The following is a 27,281-nucleotide window of genomic DNA, read 5'->3' as shown; positions in this document are numbered from 1 at the left end:
CCGGGAAATCCGCCATTTTGAATTTGAACGACAACAAATCAAGTGGCACAACAAAAAAGGAATTCCAACAAAATCAACATAAAAGGGGTTGCGGAACGAACGTTCTGTTTTCGCAAAGCGAAGAAATATTTTCAGAAGTCTGTAAAAAAATCCAATTTCCCTTATAGCTACCCCCGCCATAGTCTTGCCTATTAGGGTACTCTCAGGTTCCTAATTCCTAATATTTACTCAATTTTGGCTTTTTCAGAAGTACAATTTCCAACCCACGGCTATTGGATCCCCCGTTTATTAAACTTTGAAAAAACTTTCAGCCGCTTTCCCTTTATTAGACCCGAGAGTAAAAAAAAGTTCTTACGGTATTTTGATAATAGTGTTTGTCCAAAAAAAACATTTAAAAACTTCACTTTTATTTTATTTTGTAGCATCAGTTTTAACGCGAAAAGAGAAAAATATTAATAAGACTGCAAGTTATTTTTTTCTGATAGTTTTTCAATTAAAATTGTGCATGGCTATACGGGTCTTATATGAAGGCAAATAAACTCATATCTTTATGATCAACTTAAGACTATTTAGGTCAACTGCGCATCCTGAAAGATGTTTTACTTTATTTCTTGATAGGTCCTACTTTACAAAATATACAATAGTAACGTAAAATACTAAAAAAGAAAAGTGTACAGTTGCGAGTGACTGTGCTTCTCACGACCTTTCTTCGCAATGATCGTTCGACGGATGATACACCAATATGACCTAAAAGAAGATTGATTTTATTGATATTTTTCTGTTAACATTTAGTGTCATGCTTGTAAACATGAACACTTTCCAGTCGATTTAATTACACATGGAAGTATCAGGAAATTCGACAAATATCTAATGAAAATAAATTTTTGTTGTGATAGCTTTGTTTATCTTCTAAAAAAAATACCTTTAAGCGATTTTCAATATAATAAAAAGAACAAAGCATCATACAGTACGGAAGGACATAAACATTGAAAGAACTCTGATACGAAGTTGGAGAACTTACGGTTGGATAGTTGACGCAGGTTGATGGATTGATATCGGTTGCGCTGCAAATCATCTTGCACATTTTATCTATATGTGAAAAGAGCAATCATTATTGACGAGGCAATCTAAATGCCAGCATGTTCAAACATAAGAAATAATATTAACAAATTTAACAGAGTGTATAAATCAAGTTTCACTTACGTTTAAAATTTAATCATGAATTTTGAGGAGATGATTATTGCCAAGCCAGTTGTCTGTTTGATTTTATATAATATTTTTGTTTGATTTTCTGTAAAAATAAATAGAAACATACACAAAAGAATTTATGATAACAATGTTTCCAAAATTAGGTAAAACTAGGTAAGAAACTAATGTTACTATTATCAAAACAGTTTGAATCGAGACTCTGCGTTGAATAAAATTTTCTCACCGAGCAGGAAATTATCTTGGATAATGGTTTCAAATATGGTATTTCATTATTACTCAAAAATTCAAATTCAAATTTACTTTCAATAAAAAAAAAATATCGATATATCAACATAATAAATTAAAAACTCTATATCTTTCAACTTAGACTTAGTTATAAGTAGTAATAAATAGTATTATAATAAATAGTTTTGAAATTAACACTTTAAAATAAATGTTTTGTAAACAAATACAAATCTGTGACAAACGAAAGTCAAGTTGAACATTTACAAGAATTTTTGTCATTAGATTGGTCGTTAACTATTCAAACAAAAACTTTTATTTATTTTTCTAAAGGATGCATCATCTCTATTGTTTTGAATAAGCAATTATGTGAGCATCTTGTAAAAACTTCAATACAACTGAACGAAACAGCCATTTGCGAGAGGAGAAGTGACAAAGAGCTACGACGTGAAAAGATCTTTAGAATGATTTAAATGAAATTCATAACACGAAGAGTAACAAAAACACAACAATCAAATACTGCCAGTATATTATTAACAGTAAAGCGACAAATTTGAAACAGCAACGGTGAAAGTAAAAAGGACGATGGAGGAAACTAGACAAAATTTATTAAAACAATTATTGTTTAAATGCGAACACCAACAGCGCGTTGGCCCGAAACAGTAACGTGGATGTGTTGCACGGCACGATGCTGTTCAATATTTTTATGGCTATTGTCATCGTGCAATTGACGCTTTGGCCTTGGGTTTCTCTGTTTCCAGGATTCAAGAAATCCTTCCTCGTCCCTGAAGCCGTTACTCTTAAAAAACCGGTATGACCTCACCGAGTCAGGGCCGCCATTTAAAAGTCTCATCTTTTTGTATTTGTTATAGGATATAACTGTCGTTTGTTTCTTTTTCTTTTCACCCTCTTCCTGTTCTTTCTTCTCCTGTTCTTTCTTCTCCTGTTCTTTCTTCTCATGTTCTTTTTTCGCCTTTTCTCTCTTAGCTTGTTCTTTCTTAGCTTGTTCTTTCTTAGCTTGTTCTTTCTTAGCCTGTTCTGTCTTTTTCTTCTTTTCTATTTCTTTCTGTTTCTCTGCTTCGGCAAGGCGTTTATTTGCTCTGTCTAGTTCGTTACGCAAACTCGCTATTTCATTTCTTTGTCTTTCCATCTCCTTCATCTGTTCCATCTTTTCTCGTTCCTCCACTTCCTCTCTTCTTGATTCCTCTGACATCTCCGCACTCAGAGCGTCGTCACTCATGGGGTAGTCTGACATGATGTTCATTTTTATTTGCTTTTTAACTTGGAGAGAGAATAGTATGGGGCTTCAAATAGAGAATGTAACAAAGTCTAAGTATGAAGAGCTTCTTTTTCAAAACAAAAATAAAAAATCTCTCTTGGGTATAAGGAAAAGTAAAAACTTTAAAGGTTTGTTTTCTATCTAAAGGGAGTGATCACTGATCTCCCTTTAGATAACCTTGGCTTTCAGTTTGTATTTTCAGTTTCAGTTTCTGAAAATGCGTAACAGGGTACACCACGTGAAGGATAAGCCATAGGATTTTGTACCCCACCCTAAAAGGTTACCTTCTGATCTCTAATAAATAAGTTGATTCGTTTTAATTTATAGCTTTTATCTGTTTAACTTTCAATGGTTAGGCAAATATTTAATTATTTATTGGTTTACGGATCCGCCGACGTTATTTTTGCCAAAATAAAAATAAAATAAAATGGAGATTTCAAAAACTTTTATTTACTTTTTCTCCTCCGACCTTCAAAAAAGAAGAAAGAAATAAAAAAAACCTTTACTTAAACAGGAAAACAAAAGAAAAGAAGAGAAAGAAAGAGGGGGTTAAATGATCTAACACAGCTGTGCCCTATGCTGCCAATGTAAAGATACTTTGATCCTTCCCTTAATGTCAGGGAACTTCCCCATGGAATTTCTCTATCCACAAAAACTCCAAGGGTACATTTTTCCTGCATATGTGCTAAGAAAAAGAGTTGTTGAAGAGAGACTTATTTAGATACATAGCAAATTTCATAAAATTTTATTTTATTATTTCCTCCGATTTCTGATTTTTAAAAAGAAATAAAAAAATATTTAAAACATCAATTTTATTTTTTATTTTTTTTCCATCCTCCTGTCCAAAACTTTTCCTCATAATGTCCGTAAACCAGAAAATAAAAAAGTAATTGCCTTATCAAAGAAAAGTTAAAACAGGCATTGATGGTTTACACTTTCAAGGAGAATTGTAATAGAGGCTGATTGTAATAGAGGCTAATCATAAAAAGTCGTAACTAAGGAATGATGTTTAACATTCTACTCTCAAAAATGTCTTCAAAAACGTAAAATTTGACTAGACACCCCATAAAGACAGGTAGAGACCAAAAGGTACTTTTAAGGTACAAGGCTGTTTCACTGCGTCAGGCTACATTAGAAACATGGTTTACCCTTATTGCAACAAACAACTGTCAGCATGTTACAAGGGTCACTGTGAAAACAACTATCAACATTCACAGTGTCATGCTCTGTATGTGACAAACAACTATCAACATGTCACCAGAGGGTGGAAACAACTATCAACATCCACCTTTGATGGAAACAACTATCAACATCCATCAAATACCTGTCTCTAACCATGTGCAGGAAAGAAAATCAGCCTTGATTTAAAATATTGCCAGTGAGACGAAATCAGAAGAAAAGTAAAAAGGTATTTAACACGGCAATTTTTCAATTTTAAAAACTTTATAACAACAATAATAACATAAAGTAGTTGCCTATGAGTATGAGTCTTGAAAACAAGTTAAACCATCATTGACAAAGCGATCAAATTCACATAATAGTTCTCTGTAGGTATTCAAATCGCTGTAATGGCCAAATGTTTGAAGAGTCTCGCCACTCAAAATTTTCAATCTTTCTTCTTCTTCCCTTCTTCGTGGCATCCATGGATGATTATTGATATAATTTAGCCTATCATATGGCACTTTTTCGACCAAAGCAACATTTTCTAGTTTAGATGCCCTACTGAGGGCTGTATAAGTTATGCCAAGGTTAAGTTTCTCCATAAAAATCTCTTTATTTAACTTTATCCGAATATGAGTACATGGCTCATTAGGACCTATTGTCATACCTTGGCTTTTTGATATAGGTATACAATAACCAGGCATCAAGGGCAACCCCCTTCTAGAGCAACAGTTAGTATCACAACGTGCTTCATTGACAGGTATAGGAACCCATGTTGGGTGTTCTGGAAGCCAGCTTGGGCCTTTGTATCTTGGGAAATCTACAACAACTGCTTCTGGAAATGATGGAGGTGCTTCTCCCTCAGCATATAATATTGCAATCACTTTCCCAATTGCTCCATTATTTAATCCAAGAGGTGTTAAGCTGAGCTGATTTTTAGTCAAGAGCACACGACTTCCAACAGCAATGTGAGAGGTTGCAGGAATTTGACCCATCTGATTAACAGATTGAGTGTGATGACGACCTTTTCCTTTGCTTGGTATAGTAGCAACAGGGATCCCCAAATCAGCTAGTTTGTTGTGGTTCTCAACATTTACCTCTTGCCACGTTTCCATAACAGTCAAACATGTGTCTGATTTAAATCCCTCTTTGGCACTTTCAGGAAGCTCACCTTCATATCTTGAATTTATTGTCTTCCAGTCATTCAAATTGAGTTTACCCTCTCTGATTCTCAGCAACATTTCCAAAAAAGACAACTGATCTGGGCCTTGTCGCATAGTTTCATTTAACAGAATACAATGTGAAAATGTACGATAGATTCCATAACCGGCAAGCTTATCTGGGGCGTCTGAGGATAATGGCTCAACATGCAAATCATGAGAATCAACTGGACCTAGCTGGCCTAAATCTCCAAAAAAGTTGACAGTTGGTATTGCACCAAAGTTGTTGAAAAAATCACATGTTGCCTCCTTAAAACGTTGACTACACCATGCTAACATACGATGACTATACATACCTCTTTCATCTAAATTCAAGGTCATCAATTTCATAGAATTACCTTCCAGAGTGCTACCAGTTAGTTCACGTAAGGCAGTGAGAGATATGCTATTCAATGGCTTATCAGTTAACTGTAATGTTTTGGATTCTTTTTTCTTCACTCTTGGGATGCTTGTTGTTGAGTGAACAGTTCGTCCTAAGGGTAGGAGAATAGATGCTGCTCCAGTAGGTGCTAAATTCATTACAGCATTGTTTCGATTGCAAATTCTTCGCGACAAATAGGTCAAGGCAACAATTGTAAATGTTTTACCACTTCCAGCCGTCCCCTGCACTAAGAGACGCACTTTATTTTGGTGTTCATTATTCACAACAGACATAATATTAAGAATGTTAATAGCTATTATTACTCTTTGAAGAGCATTAGCCTTCAATAAATCAATATTTGGTGGCAAATCACAATTCTGATTTCGAGCCTGTTGTTGTGCAGCTGCCACCTTTGAGATGTTTTCTAGCCAATCTGAAGAATTATCAGGCCAACCACCTCCAAAAGATTCAATTGCATACTGATGCCAATCAAAACCTTCTCCACCATCAGGCAGATCTCTAAAAGCATTCAAATCTTCAAAATCTTGGGGTCTATTTTCGGCCAAGTATCTTAAAAATTCATGTTCGTTTCTGATTTCATTCTCAAACTCATCTTCAGATCCAGATTCGTGGTCAATAGAGCTATCATCAACATCAAGGTTTTTCCTCTTTTTTGCTCTTTGACGATCCCTTTCTAGTCTTTTGTCATGCTCTAATTTTGCTTTTTTGACAAGTTCTTTCACAATCATAGGACATAAATCACTTTCTAAAAACTCCATGAATGATTCTAAAAATGAGTCTTTTCCGTTCTTAAGGTCATTTACATTTTCCCATGTTCCCAACGAGTGAATCATTAATTGACCCTTACAATAGTCCTCTTCTAGTGGCCATATGGGAAGAGTCGGAATCCCAGTAAAAACAGGAACATGGTTTTTAGCACACTTAGGGGTGCAAACACAAATTTGAGCCCAATTATACAAAGTCATATTGGGATAACGTGTTCGACGTTTTTCACTCAAAAACTTTTCTAGAGGTGTTTCTTTTGTTGCATCCCCATCAGAAAACTTTGAATTTATTGCACGAAAACCACTAAGACCTATTCTCCTGAACTGTCGAGTGCAATGAAACAAACGACCCCCACAATTCAGAAAATCAACAGCAGCTGCTGGCATATCAATCAATCCTATAATTTTCAAAATTAGTTGTTGGGCAATACTTCTTACAGATGCAACATCACTATTAACATCTAATAAATGTTTATATAGACGAATGAAATCGTCTGTAGATTTGGCACCCTTGCAGGCATACTGAGTGATGTATCTTAACAGAGCCATTAAGTCTTGATCAATGATGGCTTGCGTGTCTGAGTTGGCTAACCATGTTAACAGTCGTGTTTTGACATGAGATATCAGAAAAGAATGATCTCTGTTGCCTTCAAAACGTGGATGTTCTCCTGGTGTTATTAGTGAATGGAAAGGATGAGTTTCTTTTCCTTCTGAAGTTCTATTTTCGATATCAAACTTACCAAAATGGAAACGACAATATTTTGTTTTAGCACCATCAGACTTCACATTTAAGCAAGTATTATTACACTTATGCAAGCCCACCTTATTTGTTAAAGCAATATGAAAATCTCTCATGGATTCTTGGCTTGAGTGGTCAGAGAGTTTTTCTGACAAAGGATTATAATCTGGAGGTTCATAATCTCCATCAGGTTTGGGCCATTCAGATTTGTTGGGGATCCAGACCCTTTTGCCATTCTCGTCAATTTCTTCATGGCCACCTGCAGGGTGCATAGATACAAAATTAGGAGAGTGAAAATCTTCTGTATTTTGTAAATCAGTCTGAAGTAAACTATGAAGTTCAAATGCTGCATCAGATGTATTTACATTACCTTTTCCATCATCGGTAATCAGAGCCATTGCATTTTCTATTTTCTTTGCGTGCGATTCACTAAAAACAATAGCGTGACTATGAATCTCACCACGACCTTTTGCAAACTCATATCTAATCCACATGTCAGATGTTTGAAATAGTTCTTTCCCGACAGTTTTGTAATAATTAAGGGTCCTTCTCTCAAAGTATTTGGTGACAATATGGAGATTCGACAAAACTAATTTACGATGGTATGAAAAATCATTATTAATGCACTCAAGGACAGTCTCGACGGGTACCCCTTTAACAACAGATTCATACTTGGCAAGCAATTGCTTAAGGGGATCCCAGTGGTATTCAGCCATAGAGTTTGTGTCAAAGTAGGCTGGAAGGTCCCCATATCCAATCTTTCTAAACAAAGCAAGGTTGTCAAGTTCAATTTTCCTGTCTCTCCAATATGGATCACTATTAGCAAACTTAGCACCAACACTTATCAATTTTCTTGGTACAGAAGTATCATTATTCTCTAAATTTTCACGTAATTCTTCAACAGAAAGATGTGCGTCATGAAGTTGTTGTGCAACAATAAATGAACCTTGGTTTAAAGCCCTTTCCCTTAGACCAAGATTTAAAAGAAAAAATCGAAGTGTTGGATGGGAGCTCACACGGTTGTCACCGCAGTGGTAGATATGATCCACCCACTCTTGATAATCAGGGGTTGTTAGTTGAGGAATGGTGATGTCTGCTGAACCATTGATAAATATTGTTGGAAAAGCCATTGCAAAAAAACCACATGTTTTCCTTTCAGGCACAAGTTCACGTTTTTCACTTGTTATTTCTGCCACACCAACTCTTTGAAGGCGTACAAGATCTTGTACAGTCTCTTCATCATCAACAATTTTCTGTAAAAGTTTCTCAAGATTCTTATCAACATCATTAGGTTCAAGTGGTGAGACAACACCTGAATGTGTATTTTCCAAATCTGAGGATCCTGGTTGACCTTCAGATAAATTCTTATTCAAGTTGGGAACCTTTGTTTTGTATTCAAGATTTGGAACACCTGGACAAATTTGTCGACCATCATTAGGCAAATTCTCTAATCTTACACAGTCAATTATAACATCAAAATAAAAAGGGTTGGGAAGCCATAGAAAAAACCTGCCTTTTAAAGGTGTGTTAATATGATCTGGTCCATCATAAACTTTAGAATTAGGAAAGGCAGTACCCATTCCACCATGTGGAAAACCAAAGACGAGCCCTTTCAAAGCCTGTTCAACATTATCTCGTTTAACAATAAAGTCTTTCAAAACTTCCCCATTCTCACCTTTCTTTCGAACCAATATAATTCCTACTTCTTGGGGGAGGCTTGGCAAAGTCTTTGCAATTTTCATGTCATGTGGAATTGCAATAGAATGGCCGCGTCCCTTCAGCATGCCGTATTTAAGGATGGTAATATTAGTTATTATGTTGATTTTTGAAATCATGGCCGTTTCAAGAATACTCAGATTTTTCAGGTATGGGGGAATTTCTTCAAAATGCATATTATTATGTAATGGCCCATCTCCATGACTACTACTACCATCATTCCCGTACATGGAAAAAATACCAGAAAATTTGGGGGCAGCAGGTGGATTTTTTCTTTTACGATTATTTTTTTCTTCTTGGCGACATCTAATGCACTTACCATCCTCCCCTACGGACCATGAAGCTGGGGAAAACAAATCATTGTTGTTTAATCCAGGCTCAACATGAACAGTTTCATGAAAAACAGGTCTAACTTCATTACAAATTTTACATCGATCAATATTGTGTTTTAACTCCCCTTCCTCAAAAATGCTTGCTGCTTCAACTACCCTAGGATTTGAATGTAAACAACTGTCATTACTGAGAGGTCTTTCTTCAGCATTATGAACAGATGGAAGTGAAGTTGGATTATTCGATCTTGGGGATAAATTTGAATCATTAACATTATCTGGCAAGGGTTTTAATTTGTGATTGGCCCTCTTTTTATTGGTGGCACGTTCACCCCCCTTACACACTATGTCCATTGCAACAATATCTTCCTTTTTCCTATTTTTCAACCTGCGATTCATTGTTTTTCTACGTTTTCTTTGCTCTCGATCAGTGGAAGGTGCAATGTAGTCAATACCATTATGAACACATAACAATTCAAGTTCTTTTTCTGTCTTTCTTTTTTTTTCTGCATTTGTTATCTTACGTTTGAGACTTTGCCTTCTTTTTTTGTTGTCAGAAACAGACGCTCCAACAGAGGGCTCAATATATTCCAAACCGTAAAGGGTACACTTTGCCTGTATTTCTATTTCAGGATCAACACTTTCCTTTCGTACAAAGGTCTGTAGTATTTCTATTTTATTTTTCTTTTCAGGGGGAGTTTCCTTCATTAGATCTTTAATACCTTCGGACTCTCGTTTTCTTACGATATTCTCAACTGAAAAGTCAACAATTTCTTGCTGGTTAAAATTGGCTAAAATCCCCCCATCACCAGGTAACAATGATTGGAAATGATTATTGTTAATTCCGGCCAAAAGAAAGTAAGAGCTGACCGGCATATCTACATGAAATTCTAAATGAGGAGAATCACGGAAACAACTCATAACTTTTAGGGGATTATTTACGCTGCAGCTTTCAGAATTGATGCATATATTTCTACCAAGCAAGATAGCTGCAGCATTGATAAAGACCTCTGTTGTGTACACAGTATCACACAACTGCTGGGTTAAAAACTGCTCCCAAGAAAATCCTTCAGCCCTGCGAATATCAATTGCCCCCTGTTCAAAGAAAGTTCTATATCCAACAATGTATGGAGACTCCTCTACAGTTAGACGACTTTGATCCCGCACAAAATTGACGACTGCCTGGCGTAAGATAAGATGGTTTGGATACTGTAACCTTAAGGCTGAAACATCACCAAAATCTGTACGATCGTTAAGTTGTTCTACAATGGCGTGATAAAAGCAATTACCATCTCCGGGGGTTTCACTCACACAAAAAACATTTAAGCCATGGCTACGAGCAGTTCTTAAAATCTGGGGAACACAACTATACCTGGGCCAGACTGTTCTTGGAGGTTTTCTAAAATTCCCAACAACAGTTCTTCTGGCACTCTCAATTAAGTTTCTAATATTATCAACATTAAGGCTGGGGATAAACATTTCAAAATTATATGTATATATATCTTTGAGCCAAAAATAATAATACTTATCTAAATCTTGTGATGCTTATGCTGATTATACACTTGTCGACTTGTATGCTCTCGAAACACTTTTAAAAGTTACCAAATTGTGGATCCGAGACAATAATAAACTTTTAGAAGACTGGATCTAACATAGGGACCAGCGGGAAAAATATAACCAAAGTCGATATAATTTCGGTAAATGCTTCTTTTCGCTTGCTAATTCTTCTATTTCAAAGCAAAGTCGACATATTTCGGTTGGAGGTAGCAGTTTTGGGGACATTTTTTTGAACATATATACAAATTTACGTTCCGCGTACGCAGATCTTGCCAAAGGATGCGGAACGCGCGTTTGAGCGCGCTGCGCGCGCTCAAACGCACGTTCCGCAAAAATGTTCTGATTCAACGAAACAAATCTCCAGATTGATCCATTCTTCTTTGCAACATGTGGAAGATACGTGAAATACAAGACAAAGTGTAAGTATATGACCATTCAACTTTTTATTAATTGAAATGAAAAGATATTTCAGGTCATCTTAAAAATAACCAAAAAATCTGGCTTTGAATAGACCTACTTTTTTTAAAAAAAGAGGCAGCCATGTTGAATAATTATGTACTCCAGCATAAAAACAATGATACAGCCATGCATAATTACTGTATCATGCATATTTTAAAAATTATGCATCGCTGTATCATTGTTTTTATGGCTGGAGTACATAATTATTCAACATGGTGTTGCCTCTTTCTAAAACCAGACGATCTCAATCAAACGGAATCAACAATCAAACTAGTCGAACCAAATCGAACGCAATCGACCGATTGAAATTCGATTGTCGGACGCGATCAAATCTCAATCGAATATTACTGCAATTTTCAGATTTGATTGATATTTGATTGCGTTCAATTGATGTTCGCTTGCGTTCGATTAGGACCCGACTCTTAGAGAGACTAATCTTTGTTAAAAAGCTGACCCTTTTCGAAATCCTCTTGTTGATTTAATTCTTTTGAGCTATATATGAGAGTTAAGGAATAATGGGAAGCGGTGCGCGTCACGCAAAATATATTTGGGGCATGCCTTGTTTCACCCAAACAATCAAATGCAGTCGAACGACAATCGAACCAGTCAAACGACAATCGAACCAGTTAAACAACAATCGAACCAGTCGAACGACAATCGAACCAGTCGAACAGCAAACGAACCAATCGAATATTACCCAGAATTTTGACGTTCGATTGAGATTCGATTGCGTTCATCAATCGAATTTCAATCGGTCGATTGCGTTTGATTTGGTTCAACTGGTTCGATCTTCGATTCCGTTCGATTGAGATCAAAAGATATCAACATAAAAGGGGTTGCGGAACGACCGTTCCGTTTCCGCAAAGCGAAGAAATCTCGGCACAACAAATTATTTTTATAAGTCAAACTTTTATTGATATATAATGTTTTCCAACTCAACTCTTTCTTTTTTATAAGAATTTTATAAGAACAATACGAGGCTCAAAAATTAAATACGCCGGATTTTGAGCAATTCAAAAACAATTTCAGGCTCAAAGTGCAAAAAAGGACAGCCAAACCTTAAAAAAATTTACTGGTTCTTATAAAAAAGAGTGCAAGTGACAAAAAAGAACACACATGTTTCTTGTGCAATGGCTGAATGACCAACAACAAAGATATTACATTCGGCTTTAGGCTGGTAGTTTATCTGAATAAATCGAAACATAAATAATCGAAAATAATAACCAAGCGTTTATATCTACAATCTCACGTCAAAGAGTTTATGAAAATATAAGTTGATTCGCCAGTAAAAAACATTTTTTTGTGAAAGATATCTTGTTTGAAAATATATTCGAGCTAGCAATAGCATCAAAAGTAACATATAGGTACTTTTATCATTTAAGTTGTCTTTTGGGCTAAAGTCATCAATCATGCTTTTGTTATCACTTTATCGTACAAATATAAATCGGCATTTAAATATTCTAATTGATGATGATCAAGCTCCAATGTTAAACAAAAATTTCTCGACAGTCAGCTGTAATGGAATCAACAATCAATCAAGCCAAATGAAAATGATTCCATTATCGAATAAATATTAAAGAAATCTTCAATGGCGAAAATAGCAACTAGTAACTATCATTTTGATTCTGCTTTCCAGTACAGTGTTCTCTTTTGTCTCGTAAACATTGCACGGAATAACATGGAACTAACTAGCACAATTTATATTCAGCAGCAGGACCATTTTATTATTCTCCATCAATCACAATCTGTTCATACAGTCATAATGCTATGTATATTTTGGTTTTATGCTGCTTCTTTGTTGTGCACGTTCACCCACCAAAATTCTGCTGCTGATTCAGCCAGTCGGCCGATCGGTCAGTCGCAGTCGGTAGTTAAAAGTCACCCATCACATTAATCAAGCTCCTTCACCTGAACCCTGAAGACAGAAGAGATGAAAATAATTATAGTTAGAGTAAAATGAAATAAACACACGACCCATATGAATAAAAATAAGCCTGTGGAAAGAAAACATGGCCATATGATATCCATGAAACACATGACATGGCCGAGAAAAAAACATTTTGTTTTGTGAGATGAAAACCAATTTAATACAAAAAAGTCAACACAAAGAAAAAGTAATAATGTAACATTCCAAAGGTAGTTGAAACTATAAAGGTGAAAAAAATGAAGATTTACCTTTCAATGGGCCATAATCAGTCCAAAAGTTAATGCATGCACCTCAAAAACCGAAGAGATTCGTTGGTTTTCAGTGCCATCTTTGTTGTTTTGAAAATGAAACGCAGAAAAAAAGACTGGGCCCAGACATCTGGAAGAAGCGGGAAAAAAGCAAAGAAGATAAAGCTTTGACACTCTTACTATTAATTGTACAAAAGTTGCAATTTTAATCAAAAGTCTTACTTTATAATACTTTTAATATCAATCATATTCTATTGTAATAAATATTTTTACAAAACAGATACTTTTAATAGTGCTACAGAAAATTGATCCCATCCAACACGAAGCAAAGTCAATATGTCACCGTACGATTTTTTTTTGAAAATTTCGTGCATATACAAATTTTTTACGCCACACGCCCAGATCTAGAGAAAGGATGCTACACTCCCTTTCGGGCGCTTCGCGCCCTCAAAACGGTCGTTCCGCAAATATGCACGCCTGATATTTTTTTGATGTAGCCTAGAATCAGGTCTTTAGATTGAATCAGTTAGGAACATTTGGCGAGTTCCTGCATGTGGCTGAAAATGAAATTGTAGCCTGGGAATCCAAGCGTTAAACTTTGTTCACAGTCTAGTTTATGATATTTTTGCTGCTTGTTTAACGCTTGGCGCAGGTAACTCCCCCGCAGGGAGATTTTTCCCTTCAATGCAGGTTCGACCTGATTGGCCAGCTTTCGGCGTATTACTTAGCAGTACTTGTACGTGCGCATTTTGATAATTTCGATGCGCGTCATAATTTATGGAAAAAGCTGACTCTGCAGAAAAAAGGAAAACAAATGAAAATGAAAAACAAATGAAAATGAAAACATAGATTCATTTAGAAACAAAATGGCTGTTGGCTGGAAGTCTAAATACATGTGGCTGATGTATTGGTGCGGTTTTTAGTAGTTTTGAAAGTCTTAAGAGCTTGTGGAAGAGTTTTTATGGTATGTTGATTATGTGTGTTTGCCTGGGTTTCCAAAGCTCAGAAAGTCTGTCAACAAGGGTTCACACACAGACTGTTGATAACATTCTGTGTCAGACTACTAATCTACCTGCACCAAGCTCTATAATCTTAGAACTTTCTGAGGTGAGGTATTTTTTGTTTTTTCTAAGATTATATGAGCTTGGATTCCCAGGCTAATGAAATTGTAACAGCAGTTTGGCGTCACTCGCGCGGCAAGTTACTCGCGCGGCAAGTTACTCGCGCGGCAAGTTGCACACTCGTTAGAGTCCCCTGCCCAGTTGACGACCCAACGTCTTTGAACCCAAAGAAAAGTCATACAATAACAGCCCTCTGGAGAATTTCTTTTGGTAGTTATCTGCCTTGACCTATTTCCCGTACTGTGTAAAAAGAAATTCTAGAAAAGAACAAGTAGAATCCGAAAGATCCAACTTTGCAGGGAAGCACACGAAAAAACCAGATTTTTCGAAAAAAATAAAAAATGGCTACATGTGGACAAAAATACTTTGTAAAAAAAAACGCTTCAACTGCCACTCCAAAAAATACTTGTCCAAAACGATGAATATGTTAGAAATCATTTCTATAAAAATCAGCTCAATACAGTTTCCTTGTCTGAAATATTGATAAAAAAGTTGATTCAATCAGTTTCGAAATTAGATGTCCATTCTGCGACCAACAAAATCGAAAGTAAGAAAAATAAGACTCTACATTGCGATCAAAACATTCCAGACGCGGAGAAGAAAAAAGAAGACTTTACATTGCGATCAAAACATTCAAGGGGCATGCCCGCGGTCTTCGACTTGACAGCTCCAATGCAAAGTTTCTAGCTCCAGATTGAAATAACAAAGGATAACGGTATATTGAATCTCAGGGTAAACATGAAAAATTCCTGTGTTTTTATCAAATGAAGACTCTCCATAGACCGCCACTTTCAAAACAAAACAAAAAAAACTTTAGAAAAAAATGGCGACTCGAAGAAAAATTTTGAAAAAACATGCCAACAGGAAATGTAAGTGAACTATTTTAAAACAAAAGAACGAGTGCAAAAAAGTTTAATACGGGAAAGCTTATGAGTTTTTTTATCATCCTGATCAATTCATATGACCTAACCTGCAAGTAGAGCGCTGATTTTCTCTTTTTAGCGATCGGTCGCAGACTGGCACGTCGGTCGGGAACTAGGCACTAGTACCGCTCGCTTTGAAAGTTTTTTATTCTAAGAAGATCGCCTCAAATAAAAAATCAAAACAAACACAAAAAGCATGTTAAAAGTTGTCTAACCGTTGGTCAAAAAGGTTGTTCAAAAAAGTAAAAAGTATATAAGTGAAAAATTCGAATCAAAAAATTTTGGTTGCCAACTGGGCAGGGGACTCTATTTGTTAATCCCATCGGGTGATAGGCGATTAGGCGGCGGGCGTTCTCTAATTCTCCAGTCGGCATCCGGTCATTTTGAATGAAAACGAAAAGTTAAAAAGGGCGCGCTATCATTGAAAGTTATCGTGCGTGACATGTTATGACAGAAAGTATGATTGATAAACTTGGTGGAGTTATCAAAACAAATTTGTCGTCAAAGAGATTTAACAGTAAGTGAAAATACAGGCCAGATATATAACAGTCCCACGTTTCGACCAATCGTCCCAAGTTAGAGCAGTTGACAGTATTTGAGTGACCCCTTAAAAATCAAGTTTTTCACAAGTCACTAAAATTGTGAGTATTCGATTAAGTTCGACAAAACCCTTTAAAAATCCCTTTTCTACATCACCATTCGCTTCAAGTTTTTATTTACTTCACCCACATTGAGTCTCATTTGAGTTTTTTCCGTCCACCCTCATTGAAATTATCAAACTGAAATTCACTGTTGTGATAGAGCCGGTACCCCGGAGGGCCAAAAATCAGGTCCAGTTTTAAGGTCAGCACATTTGACTGGATTTATGTTAGCAAATTTAAACAGGGCAGCAATGGATACTGTTTTTTCCGACTGGATTCTTTGGGATTTACTAAATATTAAAAATCCAACAACATCTACCGACCGGCTGGATTTGGTGATGTTTTATGACGCGAACAGAACATATTATTGATATACACCTAAGAAAAGTTATACAAATTCGGCAAATAGACCTTTCAACAAAGTTCTAAACAAGAAAAGTTCAACAAGCTCGGCAAAAACTCTGTTCGAAAAATTTCGATGACAAAAAATGTTTGACAATTTGATAGTTAACTCTGTTCTGATCAACAACACAAAAGTTCCATTCAAATTGCATCAATTACGTAATCTTTTTTCAAGAAGATCAATCAAAACTCAGATCGCAGATCTTCTTTGCGCGCTCACTTGCAAAGGCCTAGAAGGGGCTTAAACTCAAATTTTTAAGTTTGATTAATGTAATCAAACTAATTGAACTATTTCAAAAACTGTATGGAGTCTTTGTGGGAGGGTTAATGCTGATCTCAGAGTCTTAGTCAGTTGGCTTAATGCCAACAAAATTTCCTTGAATGCTACCGGATGACCCACGAAAAAGTTCAGACGTTTCCCGACGTCTTGAGGCCGAACAAATGTCCCAAAGTGCTTGGAGTTTTGATATTTAGAAAGTAGATATCCTAACTTAAAATTTGAGCTATCACCTTTTAAATTTAACCAACTTGTTCTCTGCTTATGAGCTTTTAAAGTCAAAATTCACTTTACAGAAAGTGTAAAAAAGGGGTATCAAATTTGGTATTTTTAGATGTTTTTGATATACAGTTTTTGAAAAAAATCTATGAAAACGCCAATTTTTATAAAAACTAGTCTTGTTTTAAACAAAAACTACTTTCAAAGGTATTTTTATTAATTATTGATCTCATAAAACTCGTTAAATAAGTCAATTTGTTAGTGATTTTCTAATTGATTGCATGAATTTGATACCTCTTTTTTACGTGTTTTTTACACTTTTCGAAAAGTGAGTTTTGACTTTAAAAGCTCATAAGTAGAGAATGTGATGGCTCAAATTTTAAGTTAGGATATCTACTTTCTAAATATCAAAACTCCAAGCGCTTTGGGACATTCGTTCGGCCTCAAGACGTCGGGAAACGTCTGAACTTTTTCGTGGGTCACCCGGTAGTAAAACTGAGTTTGTTATTTTTCGTTCCCCTTGGAGACAATGGACTGTATTCCAAGAATTAAGCTTTGCGGGAAAATCCTATCACCAAGTAAGAGTGTGAAGTATTTGGGTGTTCACCTTAACAATCATCTAAACTGGAAGGTTCATGCTTCTTTCGTTGCTGCAAAATTGAGAATTGGGCAAACGGGGCAATATCCAAACTTCGTCACTATGTTCCAATTCACATCCTTCTAAACATTTATCATCTAATTTTTGCCTCTCATGTTCGCTATGCTAGTCAACTCTGGGGACTGTGTGACAATACTGTCACACATAGAACTCTTACTCTTCAAAACACGGCACTAAGACTCATGACCTTTAGTGAGCCAAAAAACTTCTGCCACTCCCCTGTTTGCTGAGCTGAAATTACTCAAAATCACAAATTTTGGACTTAACTCTTTCTCTCATCTTTCGTCAAAACAATGGAATGAGTTACTAATAAATCATCCTGACACTGATTTTCACAACTTTGATATTGATGAACTAAATCTTTAGCTACAAAATTCTATTTAGAAAAATACAAAGCTGAAGAGGAATAATGTTTGTGTGTGTTTCTGTTCGAATGTGTGTGCGTGAACTTAGTTTGTTTTCCCAGGGTGGGATGGGGTGGGATGGGGTGGGATGGGGTGGTTGGTGTAACAGGAAGAACTTTTCAAATAAAACTACTCAAAGAAAGTGTCAGAAAATAAAAGTAAAAATATTTCTTATATTCATTATTTTGTTGTTATATACTATTGATATTATGATAATCGTTTATTCTTTTTTTTTTCTTTAGTTCTGTAACAATTTTTCAGTTTCTTCTAGGTTCCCCATTGTATTAGAGTAATCTTTTCTTTTTTTGTAAGGGGTTATCCTGCTGCGTTGCACATGGCATGAACCCCCCCAGCCGGCAGGGGGGGGGCTACAACCAAAATCTTCCTGAAAAAGGCTGGGGGCTGGATTTTTTTTCAATTTCAGGGGGTACCTATGATCTCTGGGGGTACCTATGATCTCTGGGGTATCTAACTTTTATGCAGTAAGGTCTGGGGGCTTGGGAACTATATTTTATCTTGCTTTCATCTAACTATCATTATTCTTTTTAATTGTAAAAATATACAGTTTTTTCATTTCTTGACATATACTCAAGTCACAGGGGGTACCAATCACAGGGGGTACCTACTAACATCTGTTCTTTGGGGGTACCTAAAATTTAGGGGGTACCTATTTTCTTAGGGGGTACCTAAACCCCTGGTCCATGCCGAGTCTGCTAAATTGCGTGGGTTGCGTGGGTGCGTGGGTCAATATTTTTGCGTGGGTCAATATTCTTGCGTGGGTCATTTTTTTGCGTGGGTGCGTGGGTCAAAATATTTTTTGCGTGGGTCAAATTTTTTTGCGTGGGTCATATTTTTTGCGTGGGTCATATTTTTTGCGTGGGTCATTATTTTTTGCGTGGGTCATATTTTTTGCGTGGGTCATTATTTTTTGCGTAGGTCAAAAATTTTGCGGGGGTCAAATTTTTTGCGTGGGTCAAATTTTTTGTTTGGGTCATATTTTTTGCGTGGGTCAAAGTTTTTGCGTGGGTCACTATTTTTTTGGTGATTTTTTAGCTAACTCGATTTTTTTACCAAATTAAAACTTTCAAGTTATCTTATACAAAAATGTGTTGTGTATCTACGAAAACTAAACAAAAGCACACTGTTTTTATGTAATGCGTTGTGGTTTATTTTGCATAGCTGCACTTATTTACTATAATATTATACAGAATCAACACACACCAGTCTAATTTTTGTAGACACACTTCAGGATCACACTTTTGAATTTTAGCATGCTATTTTTCAGGATTCCAGTGTCATGGAAATAAACCCTATAACTCTAAGCAAAAAAAATGAGATATAATAGAATAATAAAAAGTACAGTGTCTTTATTTCGTCCAAAATGGCAGGCCCCCCCCAGCGGAGCCCTTTTGAGAAGGGGCGCCCAAAAATAAGGGACGCCAAGAAGGATTTTTCAGGCGCCCATATCGAAAGATTGACAAATGAAAAAACAAAAATGGCGCCCCTCATCACCTCAAAAACTCAAAATTTTCAGAAACCTCGCTTCCCTTTTTTGTGTTCATAATGAGCGTATAGAGAGGGGCGCCAAAAACAAAAAATCTTTAAAAAGGGCGCCATATTTGCCTTGGCCACCCCAGAGAAATTTTCCCACCACGCCACTGGTTCAGTCAGCGGAATTAAAAAATATAAAGCCGCTTGATTGTGTACATTTTTTTGGCCATATTCTTAGGTATATACAAAACGTAACTACAGTATTAATTTTGGACGAAATCTCTCAAAAGGGAAAATTCCACTTATAAAAAGACACTCCCCTGTTGGAAACATTCTTTCCGACCTCGTTTATTGGAACAAATTCACCATATTCAGAAAGTACGGAACTGTACAGCTATGCAAAATAAACAAAATAAACCAAAACGTGTTATGTAAAACAGTTCGCATTTCAAGGGAAGGCTTCTTTTCGAATTACAGATAGAATTTTGACCCACGCAAAAATTTTGACCCATGCAAAAAATAATGACCCACGCAAAAAATAATGACCCACGCAAAAAATAATGACCCTCGCAAAAAATATGACCCACGCAAAAAATTTGACCCACGCAAAAAATTTGACCCACGCAAAATTTTTGACCCACGCAAAAAATATTTTGACCCACGCACCCACGCAAAAAAATGACCCACGCAAAAATATTGACCCACGCACCCACGCAACCCACGCAATTTAGCAGACTCGTCCATGCCATGTTGCAGCGAAAATATATTCAATTCAATTCAAAGCAAAAAAACTTGCCTTCTGTTGGCTTATCATATAGGGCATTTTGACATTACCACCCTTGAAGCAGAGGGTGCCTTTATCTTTCCATTCAATCGTCTTATCTTTGGTCAATTTAGTTGGGAATTTGTTCCATAGTTCACCAGTTTTGGATAGAAAAAAGTTAGAATAGATCTGAATTCTCCCCAGAATTTGAACAAACTTAAGGTTACTTCGTCTTTGTTTGACCTGAATTATTTCTTTATTCATATGTTTTTTCTTAGGTGGTTTATCTCATGTAACATTTTGATTCAATTTACACTTCTCCTTTCGGTCAGCGTTTTTAGTTTAGCAGTTTCCCTTGATGACGCTGGGCTAAGTTCTTTGCCAAGAGTTAAAGATCCATCGTAGACACTTTGGCTGAACCATTTTAATTTTGTATTTCAATTATTCATTCTCCAATGGATTCCAAACTGTGGAAGCATACTCAAAGGTGGGTCTGATGAAGATTTGGTAGCATTTAAATTGCATTTCTAAGTCATTTCACTATCTCAAGTTGTATGCGTATCTGGTATTCTGAATAGATTATATTGCGTTTATCTGTTACCCTTAAAATCTTGCATTTATCTAGGTGAAACTCCATGCTCCACTTTTTCTCCCAGTTAACAAGTCTCTCTAGACTGAAGTTGCTCGCAATCCTTGATAGATCGTATTTTTCCTTAGAGGTAGGAATCACCAGCAAATAAAGACAGTTTAGAGTATTTCTCAAGTGGCATATACTTGTAAGCAAGAAAAAGTAGGGGACCAAGAACGTTACCTTGGGGGACACCTGACATGACTGCTGTTTGTTTAGATGATTTACCTCAAACGACAACACATTGGGTTCAATTTCAATGTGTTGTACTAGTTGACTGATGAAAAAACAGTTTTTTGGCATGATCATAACTTTACATTTTCCTTGTTAAATGACTTTTTCTATGCAAATTGTTCTAATTCATTTGCATTTTGTTAAATGTTTTCGATAACCATGTCTGTGTCCAACCCACAGTGTAAGCTGTAGAGTCATCTGCAAGTTGTTCAAGTTCAAGTCATGTAAAAAAAACTTATATCGCTCATATCATTGACATTTACTGTGAAGTAGCAGGGACCAATGAGTGATCCTTGAGGCACACCATATTCTACATTTTTATGTTGAGTGAGCTCCATTAATGACTGTAAATTGTTTGCAGTTGGACAAGTAGCTTTCAAGGAAGTTTAGAAAGTCTTGTGAGACACCAGAAGCACTCAACTTCAAATTTAATATTCAAGTTCAGTTATCATCCTTTATATCTGTCTCTTTGACTTGCGTACTTCCTTTTTAACAAGTTTGTTGCTTTCATCTTTTGCCAAAGTCTGGGGGTCTCAAATTGCTCTTATTTTTTCCCATTTTTGAACCTTAATGATCAATGTTTTTATGAAAATGTATTTTGAAAGGAGTTTTCTGATTCTGATGATACTTTTGAAAGTGCACTTACAATTACATATCAGTGTAGAATTACTAAATTAAAACCGAAATTATCTTGTGTACACTATTTGCAGATTTTGCATCATTAAATGAGAAAAATCTCTTGTAAATAAAACAATAATGTAGTAAAATAAATGGCCCTTTCAGGGAAAAATGCTCTTTCTTTTTTATCTTGACTGGACCAAATTTGAGCCAAACATTAAGAGCTGGTACATTACATGACCCAAATATTTTTGGCCTTGATAGTTTGGGTTTTATTTATTGGACACGATGAAAGAATTTATATTTTATTGTTATCCTACATCTTTTTCATCTGCCAATCTTAAAAAAGAGAGTTTGAATGTTATAATAATGCAGTTAAGGAAATGACCTAAATTTCTACAGTGTTGCTGTCTAAGGACCACAACAACATAAAACATAGTTTTAAGTTCTTTATTGAAAATAAGATCTTATTAGTCCAACTTTTTTTTTTCAGGACCAATGTGGTCATGAATTATACAGAAGTGGAGTCAAAAGTACGAGAAGCTACAAACGACGATCAATGGGGTCCACATGGTTCAGTCATGGGAGAACTTGCAAAATACACATACACTTACGAAAATTTCCCTGAAGTAATGGGGATGCTATGGAAACGAATGTTGCTAGAGAAGAAAAATTGGAGGAGAGTTTATAAGGTATTTTCCTGACAGGATTTCTGAAATTTTTCTGTATCTCCTTTACATCAAAGAATACTGGAATTTCTCCTACATTGTCAAAAGTGTATTCGCATGTATGGTCCCATACTTTTATCGAAGGCTTCTGAATTCAGTTCAGGGAAAATTCATCGAAACAATGCCTAATTACCTTTTTAAGGGAACACATATTTAGCACAAGATTAACGAGAGTTACCGGGTGACCAAGAAAAAAGTATAAGGGTTTGGAATGTTACTGTGTCTGAAATAATTTTTACTAAAATCTTTTTCCATTGTAAAGAGGAAAGGCAAACTTAAGATTTTGTGCAAAAATTTTTAAATTTGATTTAGTGGTTATCAAATTAATTCACTTTTGATTTTTGAAAAATGTCAAAAATCATCATATGATGCACAAAACAAAAGGACATGAAATCCAACTTCCAAAGCACTTATTTCTGTGCTTTTGTGACTCTTTCTTGAACAGTATTTTAAGTGTTATACATAATCTTTTGCATTTTTCTTTCAGAGTTTATTGGTTTTATCGTATCTTCTAAAGAATGGTTCAGAAAGGGTCGTCCAAAGTGCTAGGGATCATTTATATGATATGAGACAATTAGAAAATTACCAACATATAGATGAATTAGGCAAAGACCAAGGTTTAAATAGTAAGTTATCATTGTAGTAAGGGAAAATCTTCATTGAAGGATTTTGTCGATTTTACAAGGACGGGTGTTTAAAGTCCAAGTTTGCCCTCTTTTTTGCTGTTTCCTCTTTTACTCAAGTGTCTCCTTAACTCGAATGTCTCCTTAACTCGAACATGGTTCTGGGTTCTTCAGTCATTCAGGCAACAAAGCATATTATAATCATGTTTCTATAATTTGGATTTTCCATAACTCGAATGAACCGGCAATCCCCGTGAGTGTTTGAGTTACGGAAACTCCACTATGTTATGCATCAAGGGAATTCGTCTAATTACATCGGCATGGTTTCCACTTTTAGGCCAATATTGTGAACTGAATATAGAAGGTGTTTCATTAAAAATCACCCAAAACACAGTTGATATGTGTTTTATCTGTTTTCTTTTTCCCCAGTTCGACACAAAGTGAAAGAGATTTTAGAAATGGTACAGGACGATTCAAGGTTGCGCGACGAACGTAAACGTGCCAAGAAAAATAAAGACAAATATGTTGGAATGTCCAATGACTTAATTGAAGATTCGTTTTATAGTAAGTATGGTGAGTTAGTCCTTGCTTTTCCATGCACACACTAACCAACTAACCATGCACTGTTTCATAATGATACACAACTGTCATGATTACTTCATACTAATAACAGTACTCAAATTAAATTTACTGTTTTTGCTGTCTTTAAAGTATACCATTTCTATAAGAATCTAAGGCTGACATTGACCAAAGACTTATAACAATAATTTCGTCTAATATCAAATTCTTTAATCCCTATCCAATTTGGAAAGTTTGATCCCCCTCCGCTCAAAGTAAATGGGGTACACAATATTTTGGTGTTTGTTTGTCTCAAACATCTCATTACTCATTGCAAAAATCTTGGTTAGTAATTTGGGCTTGGTAGTGAGAGAGTGAACAAATTTTGGACCTTTGAAACTCTGTTAACCCCAAGCTTTGTCTACAAATTTACTCTTTTCTTTCTTCTCTGAGTCCAAGACTGAGGAATGGGTAAGAGGTTGAGGGAGGGAGTCGATATATGAAGTAATCATGACTACCTAAAAAGCACCATACCAATGAATTATAAAGTAAAGAATTTTGAACTACGTTTACAGTTCTCCCCAAGAAGTATGGAGTATGTCTTTGGAGAACTTATCAAAACAATTCTTTTGAATTGGCTACTTCTTCGTTTCGTACTTAATCTATAAAAGCATTCTAGTGTGGAAGCAAGGTCTTTCCATCTATAACTTATTTTTGATTTTATTTTTATTCGAACAATGTCAACTAAAATGGTCATTAAGTTTTGCTAATCTAATAATTAACTTATGTCGTGAATATAATCTTCTTAACATAAGCACTTGTTCTGCATTTATTTAATAACCTAACCAACTGTAAGCAAGCACTTCAAGGCACATTTTGACTTGATTCAAATTTTCATTCTTTGAAAATTTTATTGGTATTTTTTGTATATCATTTACCGTTTATATCCACTACACTTTACATCCCTCCCAGACTTTCATCACCTAACAATTTCCACTGTGGATTTTTTAGGTGATCGGTACAATAAAGACGCGAGGTCGCCTCGAACACGTGGTAGCGACGACTTTCAACAACCTTCAAAATTGCAACAAATTAAAGAAACACTAGATACGATACGACCAGGTGGTAAAAGAGATTACAGTAACTACAATATCCAAGGAGCTTCTGGGTAGGTTGCAACTCTTGTTAAAGAGGTTAAACTTGTGACCATTCCAATTTAGGGTCCAACCCCTTCTGGAATTCCAATTTGACCTCCCCGATAGGGATTTTTTTCTAGGTTCGCTCATTTCTGTGAAAATTGGTGCACAAATCTTTTGATTTCGATTCAATCTTCAATCCCCGTTTTTATGATAGTTACGTCTTTTGGAAATTATCTTATAAAAGCAAGTTTATATGTTTTTGTCCTAGAATCACTTGGGCAACCTTGAGTGTCATTCTAGAGGAATTCGCATTTTACTGAACTCCATGTCAATACAATTCCAGCAGGTTCAAATGTTTCCTCTTCTTTTCCCATAGGAACGCGTACAAGGATGAACCAGAGAACGGCGTAGAAGCAGGCGAAGATTCCGATAATGACGACTACAAATACAAATCGACCCCTCGCAACGAATTCAAAGATGATGATATTGATGATGATGATTTCCAGCCAAGAAAAAATACACCCTCCGCCGCCAGTCCCGCCTCCCGGAAAACACCCTCTAAGAAAGTCGATCTTGGAGCGGCTGCTAAATATACTGGAGGAGGAAGTAGCACGACAAGCCCGTCCGCTGCAGGAGATAAAAGCGATACTGGATTTGCAGATTTTTCAAGTTTTTCTTCGGGTACAAATGAACCACCAAAGGGATCCAATGACTTGGCTGACTTGATGGGAGGCCCGCCATCCGGCGGTAATACTGACCTGTTTGGTGATTTCTCTGCGCCAGGTAATCAATTATTTCGATGCTGAAGATCTTTATAAGTTTCGTAATAATACTAATAATGATTTGTAATCTCGATGACATCTATTAAACTATTTTAATACATTGACGTTAACTGTATTTTTCCTTGAATAGGCGGTGCGCTTATTTAAGGGCGGCGCTCTTTCAAAATTGATATTTACTTGCAAAGTCGTTTTTCTACCATAGAGTTGTGCTTGTTCTTATACTAAAAAATAAATGGAAAGCTTTTATCTGAAAGTCAAGATATGGTAAGCCTTCAACTCGAAGAAGAAGAAGAAGAAGAAGAGCTTCTCTTTTGGGTGCGACGTTTCGCATATATTAGAGGAAGGCAGTCTTTTAAAATTTTTAACTTTATAAAAGCGCTCTTTGGTGTACAGGGCTCTAAATCCATCTATCTATGTTATGATTATTTTCCAGCACCTGCAGCTCCAGTGGCCCAACCACAAAGTAGCACAGGAACAGATTTTGCAAACTTCGAATCTTTTGGATCACTTAATCAAGCTTCTGCACCTTCATCTGCTTCCAATGATCTACTTGGGGTAAGTCCTTTTCCTATTAATGTTTGCGCTGTTTTTCTACTTACACTTTTGATTTTGGTGCGATTGTTTTGCTTGAGCTAATCACCGCACTCAAAAGCTCATTTAATATTCATCCAAAATCTGGTGAAAAAAAAAACAAAGCAATGCGCCAACCTGGGCAGATCTTACGGAGCCATTGCCTTTAGAGTAAATACGTGCCATGCGCGTAATATCAGTATCTGCACGGAGGTTAGGGAGATTGTGGTAGTGCATTCGATTGTAAAGTCAAAATAATTATATTGTTTTCTAGATGTCTACCACTCCAAACTTGATGTCACAACCGATGCAACCATCTGGAAACCTGATGATGGGTCAAACATCGCAACAAAACAACATGTTCATGCAACCGACCAATCAGATGATGGCTCCAATGCAGTCGACCAATCAGATGATGGCTCCAATGCAATCGACCAATCAGATGATGGCTCCAATGCAATCGACCAATCAGATGACGAGACCAATGCAATCAGCCAATCAGATGATGGCTCCAATGCAATCAGCCAATCAAATGCAACCGATGAGCACGATGGGTATGCAACCTCGTTCCCAGGGAATGATGACTCCACAAAAACCAATGAACCAAACACAGGGGGTGAGTTTATTCTTTTGTTTCATGTTAATCGAAAGATTTGCAGTCTGGGTTATCGAACGTTTACAATTACTTTTTACCCAAAAACAAACTTCTATAGAGCTAGAATTGTCTTCGACTCATTTGTGCGACGAGGAGCTGGAAATGCCTGCCAAGAAGTGGCAAAAAACATTAGGTTTTTTCTAAGTCTGCTCAATGAATCTGTAAGATCGTATATTTTATGTTTTTTTCAGACTCCACAAAGTCAAAACACGTTATGGGCGAATACAGGAGTGGACATCAGTCTTGATAGTCTATCACCCGGCGCATCTCGCCAAAAACCTGCCTTGCCAAGCATGAACCAAATGCAGGGTGGTGTGATGGCGGCACCCATGGGCTCACCCTATGGCGCCCAGCCACAACAACAACCATACGCTCAAAACATGAATATGATGAATCGAGGTATGGCCAATATGAATTTCAATAACACCCAACAACAACAAACGCCCATGATGAGGGGCGGCGCCCAACCGATGGGCGGTATGCAAATGAATATGCAATCCGGTACAATGGGCCAAATGAACAACACGAACTTTGCGCAATTTAAAGCTAGTTAACTTTCACTTCATGGAGTAATTTACTCTTCAATGTTTAATTAGCTTGTTTTCAGAGGAATTTCTCTAGAGGTCTGTTCTTAA

The 27,281-nt window shown here is 36.2% G+C and overlaps 1 protein-coding gene and 1 long non-coding RNA gene across 2 annotated transcripts; one reads left to right on the top strand and one right to left on the bottom strand.

The window, feature by feature from the left end:
- The first annotated feature begins 10 nt into the window (after nt 1-10).
- Nucleotides 11-27,281, top strand: LOC136809372 (clathrin interactor 1-like). Its single transcript, XM_067065896.1, has 10 exons — nt 11-58; nt 10,913-10,997; nt 22,085-22,283; nt 22,807-22,945; nt 23,372-23,515; nt 24,512-24,668; nt 25,016-25,422; nt 25,855-25,976; nt 26,266-26,607; nt 26,838-27,281. The coding sequence occupies exons 2-10, from the start codon at nt 10,966-10,968 to the stop codon at nt 27,198-27,200; spliced, it is 1,905 nt and encodes a 634-aa protein (XP_066921997.1). The 5' UTR covers nt 11-58; nt 10,913-10,965; the 3' UTR covers nt 27,201-27,281.
- Nucleotides 575-1,293, bottom strand: LOC136809548 (uncharacterized). Its single transcript, XR_010846985.1, has 3 exons — nt 1,204-1,293; nt 1,022-1,089; nt 575-747 (listed from the first exon to the last, which is right to left on the bottom strand). It is a non-coding gene; the product is annotated as an uncharacterized lncRNA (long non-coding RNA).

The sequence above is a fragment of the Clytia hemisphaerica genome, unplaced genomic scaffold, assembly GCF_902728285.1.
Source record: "Clytia hemisphaerica strain Z4C2 unplaced genomic scaffold, Clytia hemisphaerica genome assembly, whole genome shotgun sequence".
Taxonomy (NCBI): domain Eukaryota; kingdom Metazoa; phylum Cnidaria; class Hydrozoa; order Leptothecata; family Clytiidae; genus Clytia; species Clytia hemisphaerica.
This window is presented reverse-complemented; position numbering and strand designations above follow the sequence as displayed.